This window comes from Eutrigla gurnardus, assembly GCF_963514095.1.
Source record: "Eutrigla gurnardus genome assembly, chromosome: 12".
In the NCBI taxonomy this organism is placed as follows: Eukaryota; Metazoa; Chordata; class Actinopteri; order Perciformes; family Triglidae; genus Eutrigla; species Eutrigla gurnardus.
In genome coordinates this window covers 24,639,398-24,663,676 of record NC_139926.1, presented here as the reverse complement: position 1 = coordinate 24,663,676, position 24,279 = coordinate 24,639,398, and the positions used below count along the sequence as shown (strand labels likewise).

The window sequence follows — 24,279 nt, the reverse complement described above, 5'->3', positions numbered from 1 at the left end:
CAATAAGAAGAATTATCGTCCTCTACGTAGAAAAAAAGGGAAGAAAGTGTCGCTGCGCAAATTTTTTTTCTGTCAGGTGGCCTGCGGAGGCGGCAGGGCGTCTCGGTGTCGGGTGAGAGATGCTAAAAAAACCACCCAGCTTAGGGAGGGAGAGCCTGAGAGCTGCAGCGGCACCCGCGGGTGCACGGGGGGAAAAACGCCCGGCGTCCGAGCGCCCACCGGCGGGTTTCGATTGTCAGCCGTTGCTGGAAGTCAATCCGGACTGTCTCTCTCCTGCAGAGTTGTTGTTTGTTGTTTTCCTTCACGGTAAGGTCGCTGACTGCGGCAGATGATGGTTTTTTTTTATGTTTTCCGAGTATGAGAAAAAAACTATGAAAGTTTGAGTTCCAGTAAAAGCACTAACAACTGACTATATGGATATTTAAAGTTAACTCCTCACCTAAAGTGACGTTATGGTTTAAACACACTGACTACTGAGAAAGAAATCAAAGAAGAAGGCGGCGTAATGTTTACATCAAGTAAAGTTAAGTGTACGTTGGTTTGGCAGTGTCCAAGCCCCCAGAGCCACTTCGTTGAGAGCAGCCGGGGTTCACCGGGATGATGCATTCAAAGACGGGTGTGTGTGTGTGTTCACTATTGCAAGTGTGCGAGTGTGTACATTTTTTTTAAAGAAAAACAACAATCTAGCTATTCTCCTCGTTCTCCCTCCGATCCGGTTGGACGTTTGTCTCGGATGTCCGACCGGTTTGTGGACGGGGGTGAACGAGGCGGGCGGTTGGTTAGCTCGACTGCCCGTCCCTCTCCTCCTCCTCCTCTTCCTCCTTCCCCTCCTCCCGCTTCCTCTTCTCTTTCCTGCCCCTCAGATGTGCCTCTTCATGTGCAGGGCCAGGTGGTCCGACCGGGAGAAACACCTGCCGAGAGAAGAAGACAAAAAAACGTCTCAGTCCGACATCCTAAATACGCATGAATCATGTAACAGTGAGCTAAATATAAATAAACATAAAGGTCCTACAACTTACCATTTAAAGACATGCAAAAGCACAATTAGTTTTATTTGATTGGAGATTTGAACAAAACATAAAATGCCAATGCCTCTGGCTTTGTGTATATCTTGGGAACTCTCCATAATCCCAGGCCCCTTGAACCCCCCATCGGCTATGTGTATTCACTGGAAATGTGCCTGTAATAAAAAACTCCAGAGATAAGACCCTGGCAGAAAAGGACCAGAACCTTTCCGTTAAGTTTACGGACATTTCTTTCCACCCTGGCACACAAAATTATCTAGTTTTACAGAAGAAACACTTATTTGTAAACCTATAACAGAAAAATTCATGAAAAGATTCCAGAAATAATAAATATCTGGTAATCTTAATGGTATACATAGATTAACAAAAGAAGAACAACTCTTAGCACTGTTAGCTGCTAGCCGCCTTGATCATGTGACTAGAGGATGCAAATGTTGATGCATCTCAATAAATAAGAATAGAGATTTATATTTTAAAATGTATAAAAGGAAAATCTGTGAGAGTCAGTTTGAATGGAGCGGATTCAGCTGATACATTGAGTAATAGTATTATTAAAAACTGTATTGTAGCGGTGTAATACACCGGGGGTGTCAGGTGTGAAAGTGGGGCAGGGGTCCTTCAGCAGGATTTTGCTTCGGGGCCCCTTGGGATGTCAGGACCGGCTCTGCTGAGTACAAACCACCAGAAAAAAGGTAATGGAATGATTTCAGCACGAATAAAACGTGTTAATGTGGAGATTCTTCAACCGCTCCATTTCAAACGTTCCTCCAACTCCAACAGTCTTACTTCATCACGTCACGCAGACGCCGAGATGAACACGGGCCGATTCAGGCTCACTGATTTCCTAAATACGACTCAAACAAGACCATAAATCACAGCCAGACCTCCACGGCCGCTCCGGAGTGGAAGACCATCGGAGGAACTAATTAGATATGCATCGTGAACACGGACAGTAATGCAGACAGGCTGGCAGCCCTCCGTGATGCAGGGCCATTTAACTCGCCGGTGACTGCACCGGGTGTGGGAGCGCGCGGCCGTAAAAAGCGGGTGCCGGGGGGATGTGTAATATAAGAATGGCAATGTCACGAGCATTTTAATTTTATGACGCCGTTAAAGCCGAACATTCGCTATAAAAATGAATCCCCAGAACGATGTGGTCAAAGGAGAGGTGAAGGCAAAAATGTGGGCGAGAATAAAAAATTGAAATTAAAAATTCAATTTGCCAGAGGGTTTCTATATATTATTAATTAGTCAAGCCATCCTATGAGTGTGTGTGTGTGTGTGTGTGTGTGTCTGTGTGTGTGTGTGGCTGTTGTTTCATCCTGATGCAAGAAGACGGATCTCAAAACGCTCTGAAGTACAGTAGAAAGTCTGATCACCTGAACTGTCAAACCCATAAATGTTGTATTTGTATTTCTTTTTCACTCGTGTATTTATGTTATTTGTGTATTTGGTATTTGTCTGGTATCTCATGTAAAGTACTTTGAGTATCCAAAAAAAAAGTAAATACACATGAAACTAATCAGCCAACAAGACAAGAGGGAATGCTGAAAGCTGATTGGTTGAAACCGAGCAAAGGGACTGATGGGACTCCACATAGGTGACACAGGTCAAGCAAAAGACAGGAAACAGGCGAGAGAGAACTTCAAAATAAAACAGGAAACAACCAAACCTTCTTCTCAATATAGGATGACTTGTTCATTAACACAATAATGTGTTATCACTCATTAATCATCTACTTTGTTACGGCTAATATACATATTTGAATGTAGACCGGCTGTTATGCTTCACTATGAGTAGTTTATTTTTTTTATTAAATACATTTCTTTGTTTGTGTGTTTGTGTTTCTGTTAAATGCTTTATGTTTTCATTGTATTGATGTTTGAAAATGAGATGCATCTCAAGGGGTGAACTTCCTACTAAAGACATTAAAGAAGAGCTGAATGGTGATACAATGATACAACAGTGTGTGTGGATGTTCAGTCGTGTGAAAAGTTCAAAAGTTTGGCGTCGCCTGTTGTATTAATGTGTTTCCATCTTCTCCTCTAGTAAGATATAAACATTTCAGTGTGGATCGTTTTTAGACAGAAACCGCCGTCGGACTTTTTATGCTGCAGATGTTTTTGCAGATTTCAAAGTCGCCGTGAACGAGAACGCGTTTACGTCTGTTTGAACTCGTGTTTCCCTTCGACCGTCAGCTGGCCGTGTGCACACCTTCACCAGTGTGTGTGTGTGTGTGTGTGTGGCTGGACAGATGGCCGTGCCAGTTACTGTGTCACTGCTGGGGCGTGGAGCAGCCGGACCAGCTGGTACCCCCCCAACACACACACACACACACACACACACACACACACACACACACACACACACACACACACACACACACACACACACACACTCCTCCTTCCCATCCTCCACTTCTCCTCCTCCAAACTCTCCCTTCTCCTCCTCTCTTCTTTTTGCCCTCCTCCTCCTTCCAGAAACATCAGGGGGTCCCTGCTTGATTAGGCAGGATTAATGACAGACTGCAGTGTGTGTGTGTGTGCGTGTGTGTGTGTGTGTGTGTGTGTGTGTGTGTTTCCCCAGGAGAAATTGTGTCAGATTGAACAGTCGTATCTAATGTTAACCTCTCCATGGCTGCCACTTTTCTTCCCATTCTCATGGTAATATCTGGTGAGCTCCGCCCACCGGAGTGTGTGTGTGTGTGTGTGTGTGTGTGTACTAAAGGTTGTGTTACATCCTGGCTATGTTAAGCACGTTTCCATCCACTTTGTAATTCGAGCATCAAAAAGCCTGAGAGGGAAAAATACTGAAGATGTGTAAACGTTCATCTTTAGCTTCTTACTGTGACGAACTTTGGGGGCCGGCATCGTTTTTTACCCAAGATGCTCGGGAGGTTGCGCCCGCCCCGTCAAGCCTGTTGTTACTAGGCAACCAAAACGAAGTTTCAGAAATTTAAGCCTCACTGTCGAAACAATGTCAAAACTGAAATTAAATGGATTTCCAGCACGGTAAATCCCTCACCGTAGCTTCACCACTCGATTGTTCTAAATCCGTTCGTAAAGTAAAATTAGTTAAATAGTTTGAGTGGATTTAAATCAAATCTTTTGCATCTGATCAAACACAAAGCAAATTTCCAGCACGTCTTGCAAACAAAATCAATGCAAAGATGCAAAAAGATGCGGCGGGTTGAAATATCACATACAACCGGATGAAGCTGCTGTACTTTCTAACACGGATCTTCATCCTTTGCAGTGACGAGTCAATCGGGAGCGTTTTCATGACAACTCCCACTATCAGTCAGCAATTTAGTCAACGCAGAAAAATGAAAAAAGAAAAAAAACGGAACATTTAAGCCCCAAAAATCACGTTCAATACTTCAATACTCTTATGCAGACTTTGATGTACGCGGACGTGACACATCTTCTACGCCGTTGTGTATCAAAGTGTGTCTGGACCTTTGAATGTTGACGTATGACTTTGCATCTAAGCGTCTTTGCCTTCTGCATGTGTGTGTGTGTGTGTGTGTGTGTGTGTGTGTGTGTGTGTGCCAAGAAGCAGCTAATACAGTCCCAGCTCTCAGCCAGGATTAGAAGCTTCCAGCAGGTTTCTGGAGGGTTTTATGTCTAAAACCCAAACTAGAGGGAACCCACAACAGCCAATTACACTGTCTCCAGGGCAAACGTGTGTGTGTGTGTGTGCGTGCCTGTGTGTGTGTGTGTTGTTCATCAGAAAGGTAGTGCAGGCACACACACACACATTCAGAGCTGTGTATGTTAAAAGTGGAGCTGGCATCTGGTGCCACTCAATTAGCTGTGACCAGTCTGCCAAGAGCCAGAATCCATTTAACTGCCAGCACAGGGGCATGAGAGCACACACACACACACACACACACACACAAACACACACACACACACACACACACACACACACACACACACACACACACACACACACACACACACACACACACACACACACACACACACACAGAGACGCTGTGACTTCCCTGGCTTTTGTCCACGGGGAGATTTAGTTTGCTTTTATTTTGAAAAACACCACACCACGTCATCTGCTTTCTTCTATCTTTGTTGTCCACTGAGATCAAACAGACAGTGAAAAAAAAAAAAAAAAAACGCACTGAAGCCGGATCAATAAGTAAAATCTTCCACCGCCGGTCGGACAGCGGAACTTGAAAGCTGATAAAAAGCCAATATAATGTTTGCATGTGAATCCACAACCCGTCTGTTTGCCAAGAAGTCGGATAATTCAGGTTATTTAAGGTGAGAACGTTCGTAGGTAACGTACCCACCCACTGCATTATGGGTAAAGACGCAGACTTAGTAAGAAAGAGAGACACAGGTGGGATGGGAGGGACAAACAAACACAGGACTTTGGCCCAGGAGACCTCTGTTCATGTCCTAAGCATCATTTCTGTAATTTGTGGAATGTCCAACTTTTGGAAAAAACCTTACAGTTGTAACTAAATACTTTATATATATATATATATATATATATATATATATATATATATATTAGGGATGTGATGATATAAAATTGATCTTCATCTGGATAATCTTAAATATGATCATGAGTGACTTGAAAAAGCTTGATATCTCGTTAGAGAGGTGGAAAATAGAGTCTGATTTAAACTACAGGATACAGAAATGATGGTACGGAGGAAAAAGCGAAGCGTGCTCGTTGAGAACGCGGCTTCCTTCGCTGTATTGATTTAAAGGGGAAGCGTGAGAACAAATGTAAACACGCTGGCTGGCCCGTCTCACATCAGCTTGATGGTCTTTCTTCTTCACGGCGTTCAATAAACAGGCAGCTCTGTGATGTGTTGAGAACAGCTGAGCACAGGCTTCTGATTTGTGTTGCATTTCACAGGAGAAAGAAATAAAAACCGCTCTCTCTGCTCAGTGAGATTAACGGCAGCTACATCCATAATAAACACAGACATATTTTGTTTTTGTAATAAAAGTGTTGTCATTTAACTTCCCAGTCAAACAGTCTATTATTGTATTTTGCACCTGATATTGATGCTTTTGTTATTTCCACTATCCACTTTTGCTGCTGTAAGCCTGTAAATATAAAGATTATCTCATCTTATCTTATATGTCTAGGGCTTTTATTTTGAAAGGGAAGACAGAAAGGAGGCAATAAAGGTATTAATTAATACATAAATTCAGTTGTGATGCTCTGCTCACATTACATTCACATTGTTTCATGGATTTTTCTCACTTTTTCTTCAGCACAATGCATGCTGGGGTCTATATATGGGTGTATATATGCTCAGTTAGTGACTGTAACCACATTGAATCCACTACATTATAATAATAACAATATTTCTGACGAGCTGTCTCATATTTAATAATGACAATCAATATATTTGGGTGGTGGGATTTTTTTTTTTACTTGTAGGAAAAAAAGCACAGGTGTAAAAAAATTATATAAAAATCTGTGTCCCAGAAGAATGTGAGAGCAAGCAGCTAAATGGAATTCAGCCGATTTGCTGATTTACACCTGATGTTTTATTCAACCATTAAAACCCTTGATTTGTGTAAAACCTGACTGTGCGATGCTCCGTCTGACCTGAATCCTCATCCTGCGCTCCGACACGTCAGAGACTTGACAAGAAGATAACCCAGGTTTGTTTGTTTCGTTGTGTGTTTTTTTTTTTTGGAGGTTTCGACTTGAGGAAACAAACGCTGGCTGACAGATTAAAGAGCATCGCCGTCCCTGCAGACGTTAAAGCTCCCCGGCTCCCGATGCGTCTGTTTACCTGTCGCAGTGGTTGCACTTGAATGGCTTCGCTCCGGTGTGTTTGCGGTAGTGTCGCGTCAACTCGTCGCTGCGGGCGAAACGCCACTCGCACCCCTCCCACGAGCACTTATAGGGCTTCTCACCTGAGAGACAGAGAAAGGGGACAAGGTGTCACATGACATCACCATTCCTGATATCTAATTTCACACATCTAATCTACAGCTGTTCACTAATGTACATGCAACACACACACACACACACACACACACACACACACACACACACACACACACACACACACACACACACACACACACACACACACACACACCGCCCGGGGGCCGGGCAGACAGACCAGTTTTAACACAGCAGCCATTTCAATGAGTCAATACACTCAATTAGCTGTAAATGAAGTCTTTCAGCACGGCGGCGTGTTCATTTATAATCCTAAATTCACCCTGAAATGAATCTCGTTTTACCCCCCCACACACGCTTTCTCTCTCTCTCTCTCACACACACACACACACACACACACACACACACACACACATACACGCACACACACACCCTGAGGTGATGGGATCTGAAATGTAAATGAAGTTTCATCCCCCACTACACCAGATGGGAGGAGAGATGGTCTATTGTTCTCAGCCTGTAGTTATCTCTCCATGATAGAAAGCCTTCCAGCTGTGTGTGTGTGTGTGTGTGTGTGTGTGTGTGTGTGTGTGTGTGTGTGTGTGTGTGTGTGTGTGTGTGTGTGTGTGTGTGAGCAGACTGTCTTCAGATGGGACGTGATGATGTCTGACTGCATGTATCAGAGTGTGTTTCTGTCTGTACATGAATGTGAAAAATCCTACAGCAAAACCAAAAACTACGATTTAGATGTGAAATATCACGATTATCGTGGCTGAAGTTATCGCGATCCATGATATTATTCCGACAATCATCAAAATGTGCTTAAAACGGCACTTAAACACTGGAATCACTTCACCTTGTGTTAAAATAACAAATATTTTTATTCTGTCACAGATAAGAAAACTTTTTAATGATAATTCTAAATAAGACGATCATGAATCAGAAAGTCTCATGAATAAATACATTTTTTGAAATTATTTTGTATAATTTTTGTAAAATCAGGATCTATTTTCCCACTCGTTTACCACGATAACAAGCCAGACAACTTTTATTCACGATTATCTCGATAATGGAAATTGGCCACGATCAACTTATTGAAAATAAATACAAAATCACAGTTAAATCCTCTCCAACTTATAAACTTTTAACCAACTTTTTGCTTCAATGAAGCCAGATCAGCGTCCACAGAGGAAATCAACATAAATAATACACATATCTGACGAAGCCGTGGTTGAACCTTTAAGCTTTTATCAACCAAACCAAGTTATTTAAGTCGATAAATAACTAAAATAAATCTCCCACTTTAAAAACACCTTCCTCCTCTCTGGCACCAACCTCACGTCGGACCCCTGGTGAGTCCGTGAGTGTGAACTGGGGGGTGGTAACTATAATCGGGGTCTTAATGACTCTTAATGGGAAGTAATACAGCAGTTTACTGTCAGTTAGCCAGATGTCCTCGCTGCCATCGCAGCTCACACACACACACACACACACACACACACACACACACACACACACGCACACACGCACACACGCACACACACACACACACACACACACACACGCACACACACACACACACACACACACACACACACACACACACACACACACACACACACACACACACACACACACACACACACAGGTCTTCCTCAGAACACCAAACACACACCAGTCTTCCTCAGGTAAAAAACATAAATCTTCTGTTCCTACCTTTCACAATAAAAGCCCTAGACGTACACGTCATAACTGTTTTTTTTTCCAATTCACATTTATTAAAAAGCGTTGCAACTCTCACAAATCAGCATCGCTGTCAGAATGACTACTTTTATATGAATTTGTTGCAGGTATTTTATTTGTGTGTCTGTCTGCATTGAAATGTCCATCTAAAGACGCAGCTTCCCTTTTGTTTGTACCTTCTTTATCTTTCATGCCATTTACCTGTAAGTCTCCAGTAATACAACACAACGTCTCCATCGCCATACCAACAGGAGAACAAAGCCTACTTTTTTTTTTTTTTTGAATCATGGTGTCAGAACGGCCGTAAGAAAGTAACACCTTCACACGGACGTCTGAGGTGCCGAGCGGCTCCGGCAGCGAGGTGATGCAACAACAAGTAAAAGATGACGTGCAACAGGAACATCCAAGACGCCGACGATGCTGCCCTCTTTCCACCGATTCTCGGCCTCTTTCATCAGAGTCGCCTTTCATCCACAGATGCGACGTGACGACTGAATTCACTCCAGATCACGAGCGGCGCTCTCCTGGATTTACATATTCATATAACGTCCTGGGCAAATATTTGTGTTGCTCATTTCCTCAACGGGGTTTCTGGGTGTTTTTTGTTGCCTCAACATTGATGCATTTGTCACATTGTCTATAGTAATAGTTCCACACATCATAATACACTGAAGCACGTTGAATTGTGGGTAATGTAGGTGCCAGATTTTGGATTAATGCGTGGAATAAAAATGTTTTGTTTCGTTGGATGTTTTAGCTGCAGTTGGAAGGCTTCGTATCAGCCGACGATACCGAAAAGAGAAATGTTTTGATCCACGTGGCCATGAGGTGTTTGTGAGCACCGAAATATGGGAAAGCAGATGCCAGTGAGCCAGACGAGGTTTCTCTACGGGGATTTGGTGGAAGAACCCTGAGGGGGGAGACTCAGAGGGAGCCGGACAGACTTCATCTATCAGCGTCGGGTGTCGGATCCCCCAGGAAGAGCTGGAGGAAAGTATTCCTGCAGCTCGACGGTGAACTCCATATTCTCACTATGACAAGCAGCTTGAACACAGATGGATGGAGCTCACACTGGATCATAACATCACATCTTCTCTCTATTTGGCAGCTAATTTACTGTCTACTGAACTAGATTTGAGAACGCTTAAAATCTGCATTTGATACAATTGCTGCAACTGAAACATGTATTTCTGCTGATATTAGCTCTAATTCCTCTACACGTGTTTCTTCTACTTCACCTCAGCTAAGGTTGGGTAAGATGAATTATCATTTTTTTCAAAGAAAGACACAAACTCCTCAGAATCACGCCGAACATGACTCGACCACAGATTTCCCCTCTTTTCTGTACAGAAACCAAAACAAACCTCCATGTTGAATCTCTGAACGTGTGAATCCTCCGACTCTGAACATGGGACCAATATTTTCAATATGCAAGAAGAGCAAAAGCACTTGGCAGCTCATCCTGATTGAGAAACGCTACACTCTCAACCTGCACGTGTGTGTGTGTGTGTGTGTGTGTGTGATACGGGGTATGAGTGGGGGCCGCAGGTGCCAGACAGGCGGCCGTTTCACACCCGTCTTCTGTAATTGGCCAGAGAACCCCTTCTTCCTTCAATAGGACCCCCCCCCCCCCCCACACACACCACCTCCACCCTCAAACACACATGTACATGCTTTAACACACACACACACACACAAACACACAGTTGGAAGAATGAAGCAAGGCCAGCTCGGGCCTGACGCCACGGCAACCATGACCAGCCAGCCAATTATAGCACGGCGAGGCAGGGATGCGTGGTAAAGTCACCTAGCAACTGAGAGAAAGAGAGAAAAGGGAAAAGGGGGAGGGGGAGAGAGAGAGAGAGATAGACAGAGAGAGAGAGAGAATAAGAGAGACAGAGAGACAGAGAGAGAGAGAGAGAGAGACAGAGTGTGTGAGAGAGAGAGAGAGAGAGAGAGAGAGAGATTAACAGGCATGGACAATCAACCAGCCACCAACCAATTATGGAGGAGGGTGATGCAGTTGCTTGGCAACCCAAACTGAATGAGAAGAGAGAGAGAGAGATAGATAGAGAGAGAGAGAGAGAGAGAGAGAGAGAGAGAGAGAGAGAGAGAGAGGGAGAGAGAGAGAGAGCAGGTTGGAGGTTGGAATCAGTGGGTGTAGAGGACTAGAGAGGTGTGTGTGTGTGTGTGTGTGTGTGTGTGTCCTCCTGAATCCACATGAGGCTGTTGTGGTACCTGCTGAGGGTTGGGGGTGGAGGTCTTGGGGAAGTCAGACTCACACTGGAGCGTTTGGGGTTTTAACCTGTGAACTATCACAGACACAGACTCACCTGTGAAATTTAAATGTTTTTTTTTGCGTTCATTAATCGTCAACATGACGTCGTCATTGCGAGGTTGACCTTATCGACCTGAACGGCCGCTGCAGTGATTTGTAGTTTGGGTAAAACGTGATGGTGGAATAAAATAAAATGGATCGCTGTGTAATAAATCAATCATGACTTCCAAACACTGCATGTCACAGAAGGCTTTTAAACGTCAGAGGTTTCAGCTTGGAACTGTTGAAAGTCTTTAAAAATAAGAAAAAATTAAAGAAGTCAAACTACAAAATTCAGTTTATATGAAGACGGTTCAAGTTTAGACGTTTGCTCTTCTTCTTTTCTCGTGTTGAGTCTTCAATGTAGTTGGTAAAGAAGCTGCTTTAAGAGATTCTGTGATTTCACCGTTAGCTGCTAGCCACCGGCTCAGCTGCCTCAATCACTGATCTGCTCTGAATATGGAATTTAATTAAGAGGAAACACAGCATTTTACATATTTCTACATAATGAGGGTATTCAACCAGTAACCCTGTATTGTACCACATGTATTGGGTGTATTACTGCCATTCCTTTAGTATATTTCTTTACTTTAGGGAGTTTTAGGCACATTCCTCCCCGACTCTCTCCAGTCTTCACGATTCTAATCACGTCTATGTTTAATTCCTTCCATTTAGTCTCTGATTATTCACACATCATCATCTGACAGCATGCTAAGTGTATTTGAAGTGTCTTGTAAGCACATCTAAATATTATATCAGGTACAACTTGCAGTTGTAGAAGTAACATTAAAGCCTCTACCAGGAACTTTAAATGTGTGCTGATTTTGGTGGCCCCTGTGGACAAACTTGGTAGTGCATCCTAGCACCAGATTCCCTTTAGAAAACCTCTTATTTTACTGCAGCATGGTCTGACCCATGCTGAGTCCTGGTTCTGGTTCTCTTGTGACTCCATAAGGCCCAGAAACAAGGCCTGGTCCTGATGGAGGGAAGGGTTAGGAGGAGTCTGGGTCCATCTGTGATGGACTGGTCTCTGCAGGTCTTCTGGTGAAACTGCATGTTTTTGTCTGATTTTGTGTGAAGAATAACTATAGATCTTCTTGCTGATGGCCTTGTTTGCTTACGAAGGCCACATAGAGGCTTCAGTATTACACTGGGATTGTTTCATAACCACTTAAATGTTCCTCACAGTAATGTTAAATACAGTTAAGACAAATTCTCCTGCAAGCTGCTCATTTATTCTGCCTTCTTGGGTTCCGCGCTTCATAGTTAAGTTTATCGTTTTGGACCGCAGCTTGAATAAGAAGGAAGACGTAATTATTAGCTGTTATCTAATGTGTTTACAGATAAAACCGGATCCCAGAGAGCGAGAGGAAATAAAAATAACCAGAGAGCCAGAAAACTCCGACTGAGATTTACCAAATTAATTTGTACATCTATTAATGTAAGCAACTTTCCCTAATTGAACATTTTCATAAGGAGAAAAAAATAAGCTGCAGCTGAGACGAAACTGTTTTTGGAAGAAAAAAAAAAGGAACATCATTACCGACATTATGTGGAATCGCTGCACATGTGCGGCAAACTCCCTGACAGAGCTCACCATAATGATGTTTCTAATGGCCTCTGGTGTGCACTATGTGACAGTAAGTGTATTGATGCTGCGCAGGCTTTCTGCAATCGCTCCTCCCTGCAGTCTCTGCTACGTTAATCCCTCCCTACATGTATGTTCAATGATTTATGGTCATAATAACCCAAAAAAGAGGATTAAGCTAATTAAACCTTAGCGCTGCGCTTGTAGTGAACACATCGGGAGGGAATACTCCGCCCCCGCGTTTATACCACACACACACACACACACACACACACACACACACACACACACACACACACACACACACACACACACACAGACTGAAGAAGTGTCCCCAGGGTGTCTCAGTGAATGATTCTGCCTTTAAAAGCTCAGCATCGGTTAGCATGACTCAACTGTAGACTCATCAAAAGATGAAAGATACGGCAGCTAGCGGGCCGGCGCTACCAGAAAGCTAGCAGCTCCATTCGGGATTAGCCATAATAAAGCTACGGCCACCGGTTTCCCCCCAGCGATGCTAGCTTGCTGCCCCTGGAATGTAATGCTATACTTAAAGCAATAACGATGGTCACTGGGATCATATAAGCCTGTAACACGGCGGATTAATGATGCCCGGGCTGCCGGTAGGGGGTCCGGAGGCTGTGCACTGTAATCCTAGATGAACACCCAGGAAACTGCTAACACTAGATGATGACGACTGGAGGCCAGCGAAGCCTGCTCCAGATACTGTAAATGACGGAAGCTGAAAAGTTGAATAATGCTAGCTTCAGGTGCTGCAAGGCCTCAGATTTACAACCCAGAATGCAATTTGACATGAAAACAGATGATAGGTTGTAATGGGACAACACTTCCTGTCACTTTAGAGGATAAATGTCAAAAGTATGAATAATCATAAAATGCATTTTCTGACAAAGAATCCATGAAGTTTCTATTACTGTGGTCTTTGGTTTCCACCTTAAAAATCACAAAGTTATGCCTAAATGTGTGCAGACAGATAACAGCACTGCTTTGAAAAAAAAAAAAAAAAAAAACACAGTACCAGGAAGAAACACAAGGTTACTCAAAGTTAAATTAACTTATTGCCATTATACGAGGATTATTTTGTCAAATCTGAGTAAATGACACATTAGGAAATGTCGTGGCACAGTGAGAAGCGTAACTTTTGTAAAATCTTTCCTCGTACTGTTTGGACGTCAGGCCTTTATTGGGGTCTCAAAGAGAGGCTGAACACCTGGTAAGTTTCTCTAATTCGGTTGGTTTACTGGTGAAATCTAAGTCAAACAAGACCTTCAACTGCCTTCACATTAGTACTCATGCAGATAAATCCCATCAGGCTGTTCCTTGTCGGGTAACATTCTCACAACTTGAGTTTGGAAGCTGTTTAAAACCTGAAGCGAAACCAGGAGTTGATCACAATCAGCATCAGTCAAACGCCACCTTCGCTGGTGTGACTCCATCGTCGCCCACCGCCGTCGTCTCCGCATGCTAACGCTCGGAGCCAAACGGCCCCCGGACACATCGGCCTGCTGTGTGCGATGTGTCTGAGGGTCACTGGGAGGGCAGCTGTAGTTAGCGGCTAAAGCTGCACGTCAGACCCGGTCGGTCATGGCTGAATTACCAATGTCATTTACTGCCACTATCACTCATCAGGCAATTACTGAGGCGGGGCCCTTTTGGCCCTGAGCCGTTATCAAGGCTCACGAGGAAATTAATAAGATCACCAGAGAAGCGAAAGACGACGACATGAGGGCTCTTTAAAAAAAAGCCAAAACTTAAAATGTCTACTGTATTCTCCACAAGGTGAAGTATATTTTGGGTTATGAACATGCTTGGTTTTAGCCATAAAGCCTACATCGTCAAAGCTCCTCAAAGTTTCGCCAATTTCTTCGCCTCATGTAGTTCGAAAATGTTGGGTGTGCATGGACGGGTGAAAACCTGGAGTACAGAAAACCCAACGCAGGACATTCACAATGGAACAAAGACTATGCTGACTCTTAGTTTAGGTGCGTTAGGGTGCAGGAACTGTTACTTCTATATATAGTCCCCTTATTTTTAGGGCACTGAAAGTAACTGCAAGAGTTTTAGGTCTCACAGGCATCATCATCTTGGCACCTTCCCAGCTGTTGATCTGTTCAGGCCCTGTACTGAATCGCTTCTTGCTTCTGGGCTCTTTGCTTCCAGTTCTGCACCAAGACTTTGGTTTTTGGGAGATCTGGGGGCCAATTTCAGGAAAGCAATTTTGGAGCTCTGCAGATCGCAAATTTGAGAGCCCAACTGGTGTCTTGCATGGGTCACAACCATGGTATTCGTTGTGTTAAAAACAACAAGATCCTACACTGTTCGCATATGTGAATGCTCACATATTTAAGGTGATAGTTTCTGATTAATGTATTGTAGTAAATGCCGATATGAACTGTAATGGACACTTACCCGTGTGAGTCCTCTGGTGGGCCTTCAGATGGGAGCTCTTGGTGTAAACCTTCCTGCAGCCATTAAACTGGCACCGGTGGACTCTCTTTTTGTTCTCTGGTAGGTCTCCTCCCAGACTTCCTCCTCCCCCTTGCTCGCCGTCGCTCAGGGCTCCTCCTCGGCTCGGCGGCGATGGTAACGCCCGCGCCGCCACCATTTTAGCCGCCCCTAACCCGACCTTCTTCGCCACAAATTTGAGCGTTAGTGTACCGTCTGCCGTGGCGGTCAGTGTTTGTGTGGACTTGATGAGGTGGCGGCCGAGCTCCGGCGACGATGGCGGTGTTAAGGATGTGACGGCGGCGCTGAGCTGTGCGGCGCTGACTCCTGCGAGGACTTGGTCCTTTGGTGTGAGGGCTTCGGTCCCTGCCTCTGCTTGGGTCTTGTTGGACACATGGAGGATTTTGGCCTGGACCTTGGGGAGTGCTACGAGTAGGGGAGGTGGGCTGGGCTGGTCGGGGAGGCTGGGGAGAAGGGGGTCCATCAGGTCCTCATCGCTGTCTGCCCCCTGCATGAAGGTAGGCGTTAAGAGACAGTCCAGCTCCTCATCGAAAAGCTCCGAGAGCCGCTTCGGCTCCGTCTGTAGATATCGCTCCAACTCTAGACATGTCTGCAAGAAACGGAAGCACAGACCCAGAGTCAGATATAAATATACTTTACATCCGTTAGTTCGGTGTTTTATTACAACTCCAGTCACACCACCTACATATGGAAGATGCTGTATCGAGGAATTGTTTGAATTCCTTTAAATGGACACCAGGTTTAACACAACTCTAATATACAGTACATGTAGTGAAGTACATTCTATTTATATAACATACAATCATATTGAAATAGGTGTACAGGCCTTTCTAACCCGACAGGTCTCATTGTTACTCTACCGAAGCTTCTGCAATCTCAGATTAATAATCGGTTTGATTTTTATATTATGTGATGACGATCTCTGAACTGCAAAGTACGCTATAAAAATGTTTGCTAAGAATAATATGTTGGAGGGATTTTTTATTGCTGCCCCCCAAGAGCACACTTTCATTTCCAATTAATTGTCACTTACTTAATGTGTCTCAGACTGAAACATCATTAACTCATAAAAAACACAGGACTCAACTTCATGGTGTAATGCACTGCACTGGGATACCAGGAACAACAACCCTCTACCAATCTTGTTTTGCTGACTTTGCATAGCTCTCTTGGGTCTTTAATCACTAAACAAGTCATTCTACCATCTGTCTCATAAACAAAACCCCCTAAAATGGGTCCATAGCGCTACTCGAGGTAAACAAAAACGAAAACAAGTTGCCTATGCATCCATCCAGTATCACGATATCATTGATCAGCACATTTACGTTTAGGAACAACAACACGTGTCACTTCCTACCCGATCCACACATCAATACAATCCTCAGCAGAGATGAGAAAGAATCAAGATTGAGCTTACATCAGCTCGGGAAAAAAAGTCAACGATAGGTCAACTGATCGGGCTATCTAGGCCAAACAACAATGATAGCAATCATATCACATCTTCCAGGGTTAAATGTAGACGGCTGTTAAAAATAATAACAACATATCCATATATTTCTGTTTTTAAAGCACTGGAATCTGACATATCGACATATCGACATCAGCTGATCAAGTTCGGGCATCGAAGAGGAAAAAGAGCATCAAAACTCTATAGGGAACCTTTTGGGATACAGAAAAAACACTTTCAGGGTCAGGAAAAAGTAAATCAATTCTGGTTTAACGTTTGAACAATCGACCAACGCAGTTGTTGTCTTGTCCGGCATATTCAGTGGTTTTCTCTGGACTCCAGCCTGTTCAGAGATCCTGTTTACTTGCCTACTTAAATTCAATTACCCGCTGCAGGCTTAATATTTCTCTGCAGCTGTTGACCACCATGTCACCTGGCAGTCCTGAGAGAGGAGGGATTTAGTCCTGTGATTGATTGCCGCTGCCTGGCCGAGCTCTCCGAGGCCCTGAACTGTGGAGGCCTTGCCTGTTTGCCTCTTGCTCACCCAAAGCAACCAGCCGTGGAAGTCGCATCGCAAGATGGAGGAAGGAAGGAGAACGAGGAACGACGGGGGAAAAGTCGCACAAAATAACAAAAGGGAGTAATTGTTTATTCGACCTTTTAAAGTAAACAGATATCTGTGGAACAACTCAACCGGGTCAACAACCTTTCTGAGACTTGAGAGCTACCGGAAGGGTAGAGAGCAATCAGTCAATCTGCTTTTTCACATAATCATTTCCTCAGTTTACCTATGAATAGTGATGGGTTGTTCTGGTTGCTATGATATAGAATATTCGTACAAATGTCGGCGCCATGTAGAGAGGATGGACCCCGACGGTCTACATGCATTCATGAGATTTTGTATGCGATAATTTAGTTCGGGAGCTGAAAACCTGCCTCGTCACGCTGCTGGCATTCCCCTTCCAAAGAAGTTTAAAAACATTCATCAGGAAAAACTCTTTGACCGAACAACTCCACTGATGACTTACTGTGCTATTTTTAGAGCGTGCCTGCAGGCGAGTGGGCGCTCGCGGGCACCGTGTTGGCAAACCCCTGAACTAGGCAGCGCCAGATTTTGGCAGCAGAGCAGCATCACCACGGTGGTTGGTCTGCTGGGGCTTTTCGGCGCCGCGGTCAAGGGTACAGGCCACATTACGTCCAGGGATTTGAGTCAGAAACCTTTTGGTCCGTAACCTACTTTTCTTACCTCTCTAATTCCCCCCTCTCTCTCTCTTGAACTACCAATCGCACCTTTGAGGTAGATACGGGATCGTTTAGTTGATCCTGCTCCCGCTTTGATCTCTCACATCTGCTCCACTGGTTTTTACTGAAACTCTGTCTGCCTTGTTCCACAGGGGGGAAACAAGACACATGTAGCTGTTACAGCCGATGATAATCTAAAGAGATAAAACTAAAAGTTTGCACAGCTGTTTGAGATAAAATGTAAACTTAAAAACAAGCTACTAAAAAGGAGTAGAAAGAGAGCGCCTGTGATACTTGAGATTGTTCTACAAAAAGCAAACAGATGCAAACCAGATGGCGGGACATCAGATTCCAGAGCAGCAGCGCTGGTAATTATTTACGGAATTAAACTGTTAAAACATATGCAGAAATAATGTGCCCGATCAGATGGAGTTACATTCATGGATTATCCCAATAGTGACATATTTTCCTGCATGAAATTTCATCCTGCAACGAGAGTGCTGACTGCTGGTTCGGGCGGTTTTGGAGTTGACTTACTTAAGAATTTTCACCAGAATCTTCTGCCGTTTCCCAGAAAAAACACCAGTTGAAATCTGTATTATACACTGAAACAACGACACCTCCTCCAGATCTCATTAACAACACCACCCAGCTGTCGAACTGGATCCCACTTGCAGCTGTGGGTTTCTTCCAGTGACTTTTTCGTGCTGAAATTTGACAAAATCTGTCACCAAAATGATGCAATTATTCAACATCATGATGACAGTCAGAGCCCCAACAACAATGTTGTAGTTCCTCTAACAGAGACAACACAATGACTGAAGAATGCTATCAATTTTCCTTCGCCGCCATTGAACGCAGTACAACCTCAAATCGGCACGAACACTTTTAACCAAACAGAGAAGTTGGAGGGAAGTACAACCGACCTTTTAAGGCAACCGAGATGTTACAATTAACTTTCACAATCACAAGGTAGCCCCGCCCCTAAAGCATCCCCTACTTTATACTCTATTTGACCATAATGTACTATATGAACATCATGCTGTATTAAAGGACACTTGAAACCAGAAATTGAGACCATAAACTCATGTTTACAACGTTTACTGAGATAATACATCAAGTCCATGCAATCGGACTTCTTTTTGCAGCCTGATGAGTCGCCCCCTGATGGCAAGTAAAGAGAATGCACTTCATAATTGGCTTCACTTTCAGGTTGCCGCCTGGTTCATAACATTCATGCTTTCTTGGAGTGTTTTTGTTGTCAGCAGAGAGAGAGAGGGAGGGAGAGTGGGAGGGGAAAGACAGCCAGCCAGTCCACAGCTCTGCAAGCGTCCACTCAGCACTTTCTTGTAAGCTACCTGGCTCCAGCACCATCCTGCAGCACGCCGCCTTCACTGTGTCTACTTGGAAGAGAATTCATTTCCTCTGTGTGGCCAAAAGGCCTTTTGGCAGCTGAGGGTTCTCATCCTGATGCTCTGGCTCGTACCACCTCTGCCATCGGAGCAAATCATAGCCACTATAGGAATGTTTTTTTTGTTTTTTTTAAATTCATACTCCAGCAGCAGCTGGTTGACTCGGTCCATTCAGACCAGCCAAACGAGACAAACCAACATGTCGAGTCCAAACATCTGTTGAACCGCTGATAAGCCGAACCCTCCTTCCTCCTTTTTATCCTTTTTCTCTTTAAAAGAATGTTTTTTTTCATCCTAAGGATGCTCATTTGCATGTGAATACAAATCAAAGGTACATCTTCTGGAGGGTTAACGCCGCTTCTTAAGGAAACGTGAAAACGAGAAGCAGACGTGTACAGCAGCAACCATAGCGTTGCTGTGTGGAATACAATATCTAGTTGAAAAGGAGGCTACAGGTATATTCAGACATGGCGTGAGGAAAGTAATGTGTTTTTTGAACATGTTCTAGTAGAAACCGGACGGATTTGTCCCCTTTAAACCCAAATCAGCGGTTTAGAAAAAGTCACGTTGGCAGAAACACTCTCATTCGTTAACATGAGGTATAAACAATGACTTGTAACCATAGCAACAATAGTCGATAACGTGTATTGGAGTCAGACCACTCACATATAAACACCAGTTATCACATAGGTCACATGACCAGGTTTCATTCACTGAAGAAAAAAAAGAAAAAAAAGATATTGTTTTTTTCTTAACTCATTGGAATGACAACAAAAAAACTAAAAATAAAAAATAAATACAGATTTTTCTTTTATTGATGCCATCTGACAACAGCTCCAGGTTCAAGATACTATGAGGATGTTAAGATCATAAACAGGAGTACTTTGATAAACCATTAATGTATACAGTTTTTGCTCATTTTTAAGGTTTATAGTTAACTAGTTAGTTAACATAGTTAATAGGTAACATTTACTAAGACGCTTTTATTCTGAAGGACTTGGGAAGTTATTTCTGGAGATTAAAAAGCAAATCTTTTTATTCCCTCCCATCTAAAATATTTCTTAGAATTATATTTTGCCTCTGAATGTATGTTTTACATTCTCCATCACCAGGAATGTTAGTTTCTATCAGATACAGTAAACACAGCCTCGATTAACGATTTTCAGAGTTCTCACTTGGACTAGAAATCCAAAAATAGAAAAAAAGAAGGTCCGCGTGTCTCCTGGCGGAGGCCGATGCTGAGGATTGTGGGATGTGGAGGCGAGGGGGACAGAGGGCAGAGAGAGCCCGCGGCCGTGGAAGAGCAGCGATCGGCAATCAAACCCACGGCTGACGGCGAACGCACCGCCTCTGACATCACACGTATGACCTTCTCCTCCACGCGTCCGTTTCTCCTACACACCATGAATATCAGGTAACAATGACACGCGTGGCCTGCAGCGTGTGTGTGTGTGTGTGTGTGTGTGTGTGTGTGTGTGTGTGTGTCAGCCGGCTAACAGACTGGACTGATAGCATGTGTAGAGCTCACCTCCCGTCCCCCCTTTGCTCAGTCCCACACCATATGGAGAAAGGTCACATCCACACACACACACACACACACACACACACACACACACACACACACACACACACACACACACACACACACACACACACACACACACACACACAGTGTTTTTTGACTCTGACAGACCGAGCAGAAAAATAAATCTGCTTCACCATCAACAAAAAGTGAAAAAGCTCCGAGACGAGGAGTCGACTGAGACCCTCTGCAGTAAGAAACGTCCAATCAGAGAGCTTCACGTCCTCACGGTGGGCTGAAGTTACGAGGTTGAGCTCGGCGGAACAAAATAAATAAATAATACCGCGTTCACGTCATAGTTGGCCGAATGGAGGAGGAAAAAAATTCCCAGTTATTCAGACTTTTCTGCTTTTATTTAAAGAAAGTCTCCCTTTGTTTGTCTTCCCTGCAGTCATACAAATAAGAAGAGAACCCACTGAGATGGATCCGCTCTTTTAATTAGCTGAGTCAACTGCATTAGTGTCGATACTGGATTTCATCCAGATGTCACTTTCTCACTTCCAACTCATCGGTCAGTAAGCTTCGAGCTACGACGCTCCAGATATGAAAATGTCATGTCTATGGCCAACATAATTATCCCAATTATGATCAAATACACTTAAAATGCCACTGAGAGATACTGGAATCAGTAAAACAACTATATTTTTATACTATTATTAGTTATCGGGATAAACGTAAATATCATCACATGTGATTTTAAGCCTGAACCTGAATAAAAAAATACATCACATACTTATTTACGCAGGGAGATTTATAATAATTTATAATCATCGTATTTCAGATTATTTGATTGTTTTTTCACTAATAAAGATCTTATCAGTCATGCAATTACATTCTTTGTGTCGAGGGAAACAGAAAACGTTGATTCCCGGTGAGGAAACATGTTGAACCAGCTTCTATCGTTTCCACCGTGTTCCTACGCCTGGAGAGAGAAAATAGGTCCCGCCGCCGCATGTTGTCGTTTCATTTCAAGGCTCTCGACGCGACTTGATTCATGATTGTGTTTCTGTATGGAGGTCGATGACAAAACAAAGGTCAGAAGCTCCTGAGAGCTGCGTGTTGTTTACGTGTGATCCGTTTGTTGTTGTTTGTTTTAAACGACATTTTCACACACGGAGATAAAAAAAAACAGCAAAACAATGGATTCATCTCATCCTCCTGCGTTCCCTCTTTCCCTTTTTAGACGTTGAATGTTTGATTTAATATCTGGTCTGAAATAGCTGCCTGTGTGTGTGTGTGTGTGTGTGTGTGTGTGTGTGTGTGTGTGTGTGTGTTCCCGCTGAGCTCCATCAATAATGAACGTGGAGAGCAAGAAGCAGCTAAGAGCTTTCGACAGACGAGGAAGGATCATGGAGGACGGAGCTCAGGCAAACGGGCTGAAGTGGTCTGTGTTTGCACGCCGGCCGTTACCACGACGATTACCGGCGTTTCCAATCAGGGACGATGGCGGGAATCAAGCTGTTTTCACGCCGTTCTGCAAATTGACACTTGGTGTAACGATCCTCTCTGCGTGTGCTCATCCCCACGTAAACGCCGGCTTTTTGTTTCCACGAGGTTTTAAAATCCCACGAAGCTCATCAGGAGGAGATCCGGCGCCCGTCGGCCGGCGTTCAGATAACAAACACGTTACGATACCAAGCGTGCTTTTCCCACTTTTTGACACTGAATTCATTATTTTGTTCTCAGTTTAATTCAAAAACTAATTCTGGTTCACAGCTCCGGGACAAATCCTCCAGTTTTTCCAATAATAATAATAATAAAAAATCTGAATTCTGGGCCGAAACAGTGAGCAGCTTTGCCAGACTGAGATTTAAAAAAAAAATCCAAATTTAGAAAATATTTCAGCCTAAAACAACTCACAGACTTTAGCCCACGACTCATTAAACTGCTGACACTCCAACATGCATGTCTACAAACACAGAAACAACTCTTTACACATCCTTATTCACACGTTTCCATAGCAACGAGTCCTCGTCCGGCTCTTTAGATGAGGACGTCCTCGTCACAAGGTCGGAATCACGTGATTTTTTACTCGTGTAGCTAGTTTTGTTTTTTCTTTGCTCACCAAAATGTTACATGATGACATCAGCGCTGACATCATAAACCTGCTCTTCCCTCAGCAAATTAAAAGCAGATACAATCATTCATCATCAAATCAACACACACATCTGACCTTTGACCTATTCCTCTCAAAATCAGGTTCAGATTTCAAGATTTTCCCAAGTTGTACGAGTACTTTTACACACACATAAGTATTTCCGTAATATCTGATCCAAACCAACATTTTGGGGAAAGGAAGTGATGATTTGTAATTTTGTTGTTTGGCCAGATTGATTTATTTAAAACGCTGAGTCACCAATAAGCCGGTGACTCAGTAACATTGGTGAGGGCCAAAGACTGGAAACAAGCCCAAGGCTGGATAAAAAGGTCCTGGATGTTCACCAAAAATAAAAGAAGAAGAACTTCTTTTTTAGGATTTGGTGGAATTTAGAGAACTAACTAACTAAACACTTCCTCTCACTCCTCCCTCTCACTGTGTTACTATGAGCTGCCAGTGTGAAACCATGGTAACGCCGAACTTACCATAATAACCAAAGGCTCTTTCGTAATATGGTGGACCTGGACGAAGGAGAAGGGCTCCGAAACACAAGGATTCATAGTTTCAGGCCATTTAAATTGATTTAATCTGAATCCTGAATAAATAAATTCAAAGAAATATAAATATTCTTCCAGAACAATCAATTGAACTGATGTTTGCAGCCATTTTTACTGTGATTTATTAGCCTTTTTGTAACTATAGTTCCATAAGTTTATGCACTATGTAGATTATTGTTAACTGTGTTCCTTTAAACACTCTGTTAATGTCATTAACATTCTCGTAGCTGCAATTATAATCAGAGGAAATAAAGAGCGCCGACTTCCTCACATTACTTCCTCACATTACTTCCTCACATTACTCATCTTAAATGAAGCTGCGTCACAGAGCCGGCGTTCCTCTGTGAGGACTCGGTTCCCCCGATAGGAACCCTCCTCCGGTCGAGTGCCGTCGGTTTGGTTCTCGTCCCTCTTCATCTGGATCTGTGTTTATTTCCCCCCTCAACGTTATTCAGCTTCAAATGATGTTTTTCCCTCTTCGCGCTCGACTACAAATAGGTCCTAATTAAAGTGCTTTGGCTTCCATAAACTGCTCTTTGAAGCTCTACCTCTTGATGCATCTCTCCCTCTCTCTCTCCACACACACACACACACACACACACACACACACACACACACACACACACACACACACACACACACACACACACACACTGGGCGCTGATGGCTAATTAGCCACTCAAAGGCAACAAAAAAGGAGGCTCTTTATTCAGCTAATTTGCCGATGCGGCTGTGTACTCGGTGGATGGATGTGTTTGTGAGAGTGAGAAGAGCATAATGACTTTTATCAGATGTGTGTGAATGTGTGTGTGTGTGTGTGTGTGTGTGTGTGTGTGTGTGTGTGTGTGAACGTGCCCTCCTTCATGTCTGAGGCGCCGCA

General features: G+C 43.6%; 1 protein-coding gene across 1 annotated transcript in view; it reads right to left on the bottom strand.

Moving 5' to 3' along the window:
- Nucleotides 1-827: 827 nt before the first annotated feature.
- The window catches only part of klf7b (Kruppel like factor 7b), a 52,410-nt gene continuing 28,958 nt past the window's right edge, over nt 828-24,279 (bottom strand). Inside the window, exons 2-4 of the mRNA XM_084023051.1 lie at nt 15,005-15,650; nt 6,811-6,934; nt 828-911 (exon numbers count right to left, since the gene is read on the bottom strand). Coding sequence (XP_083879177.1) covers nt 860-911; nt 6,811-6,934; nt 15,005-15,650 — 822 coding nt within the window. The 3' untranslated portion in view covers nt 828-859. The remainder of the gene's footprint in view (nt 912-6,810; nt 6,935-15,004; nt 15,651-24,279) is intronic.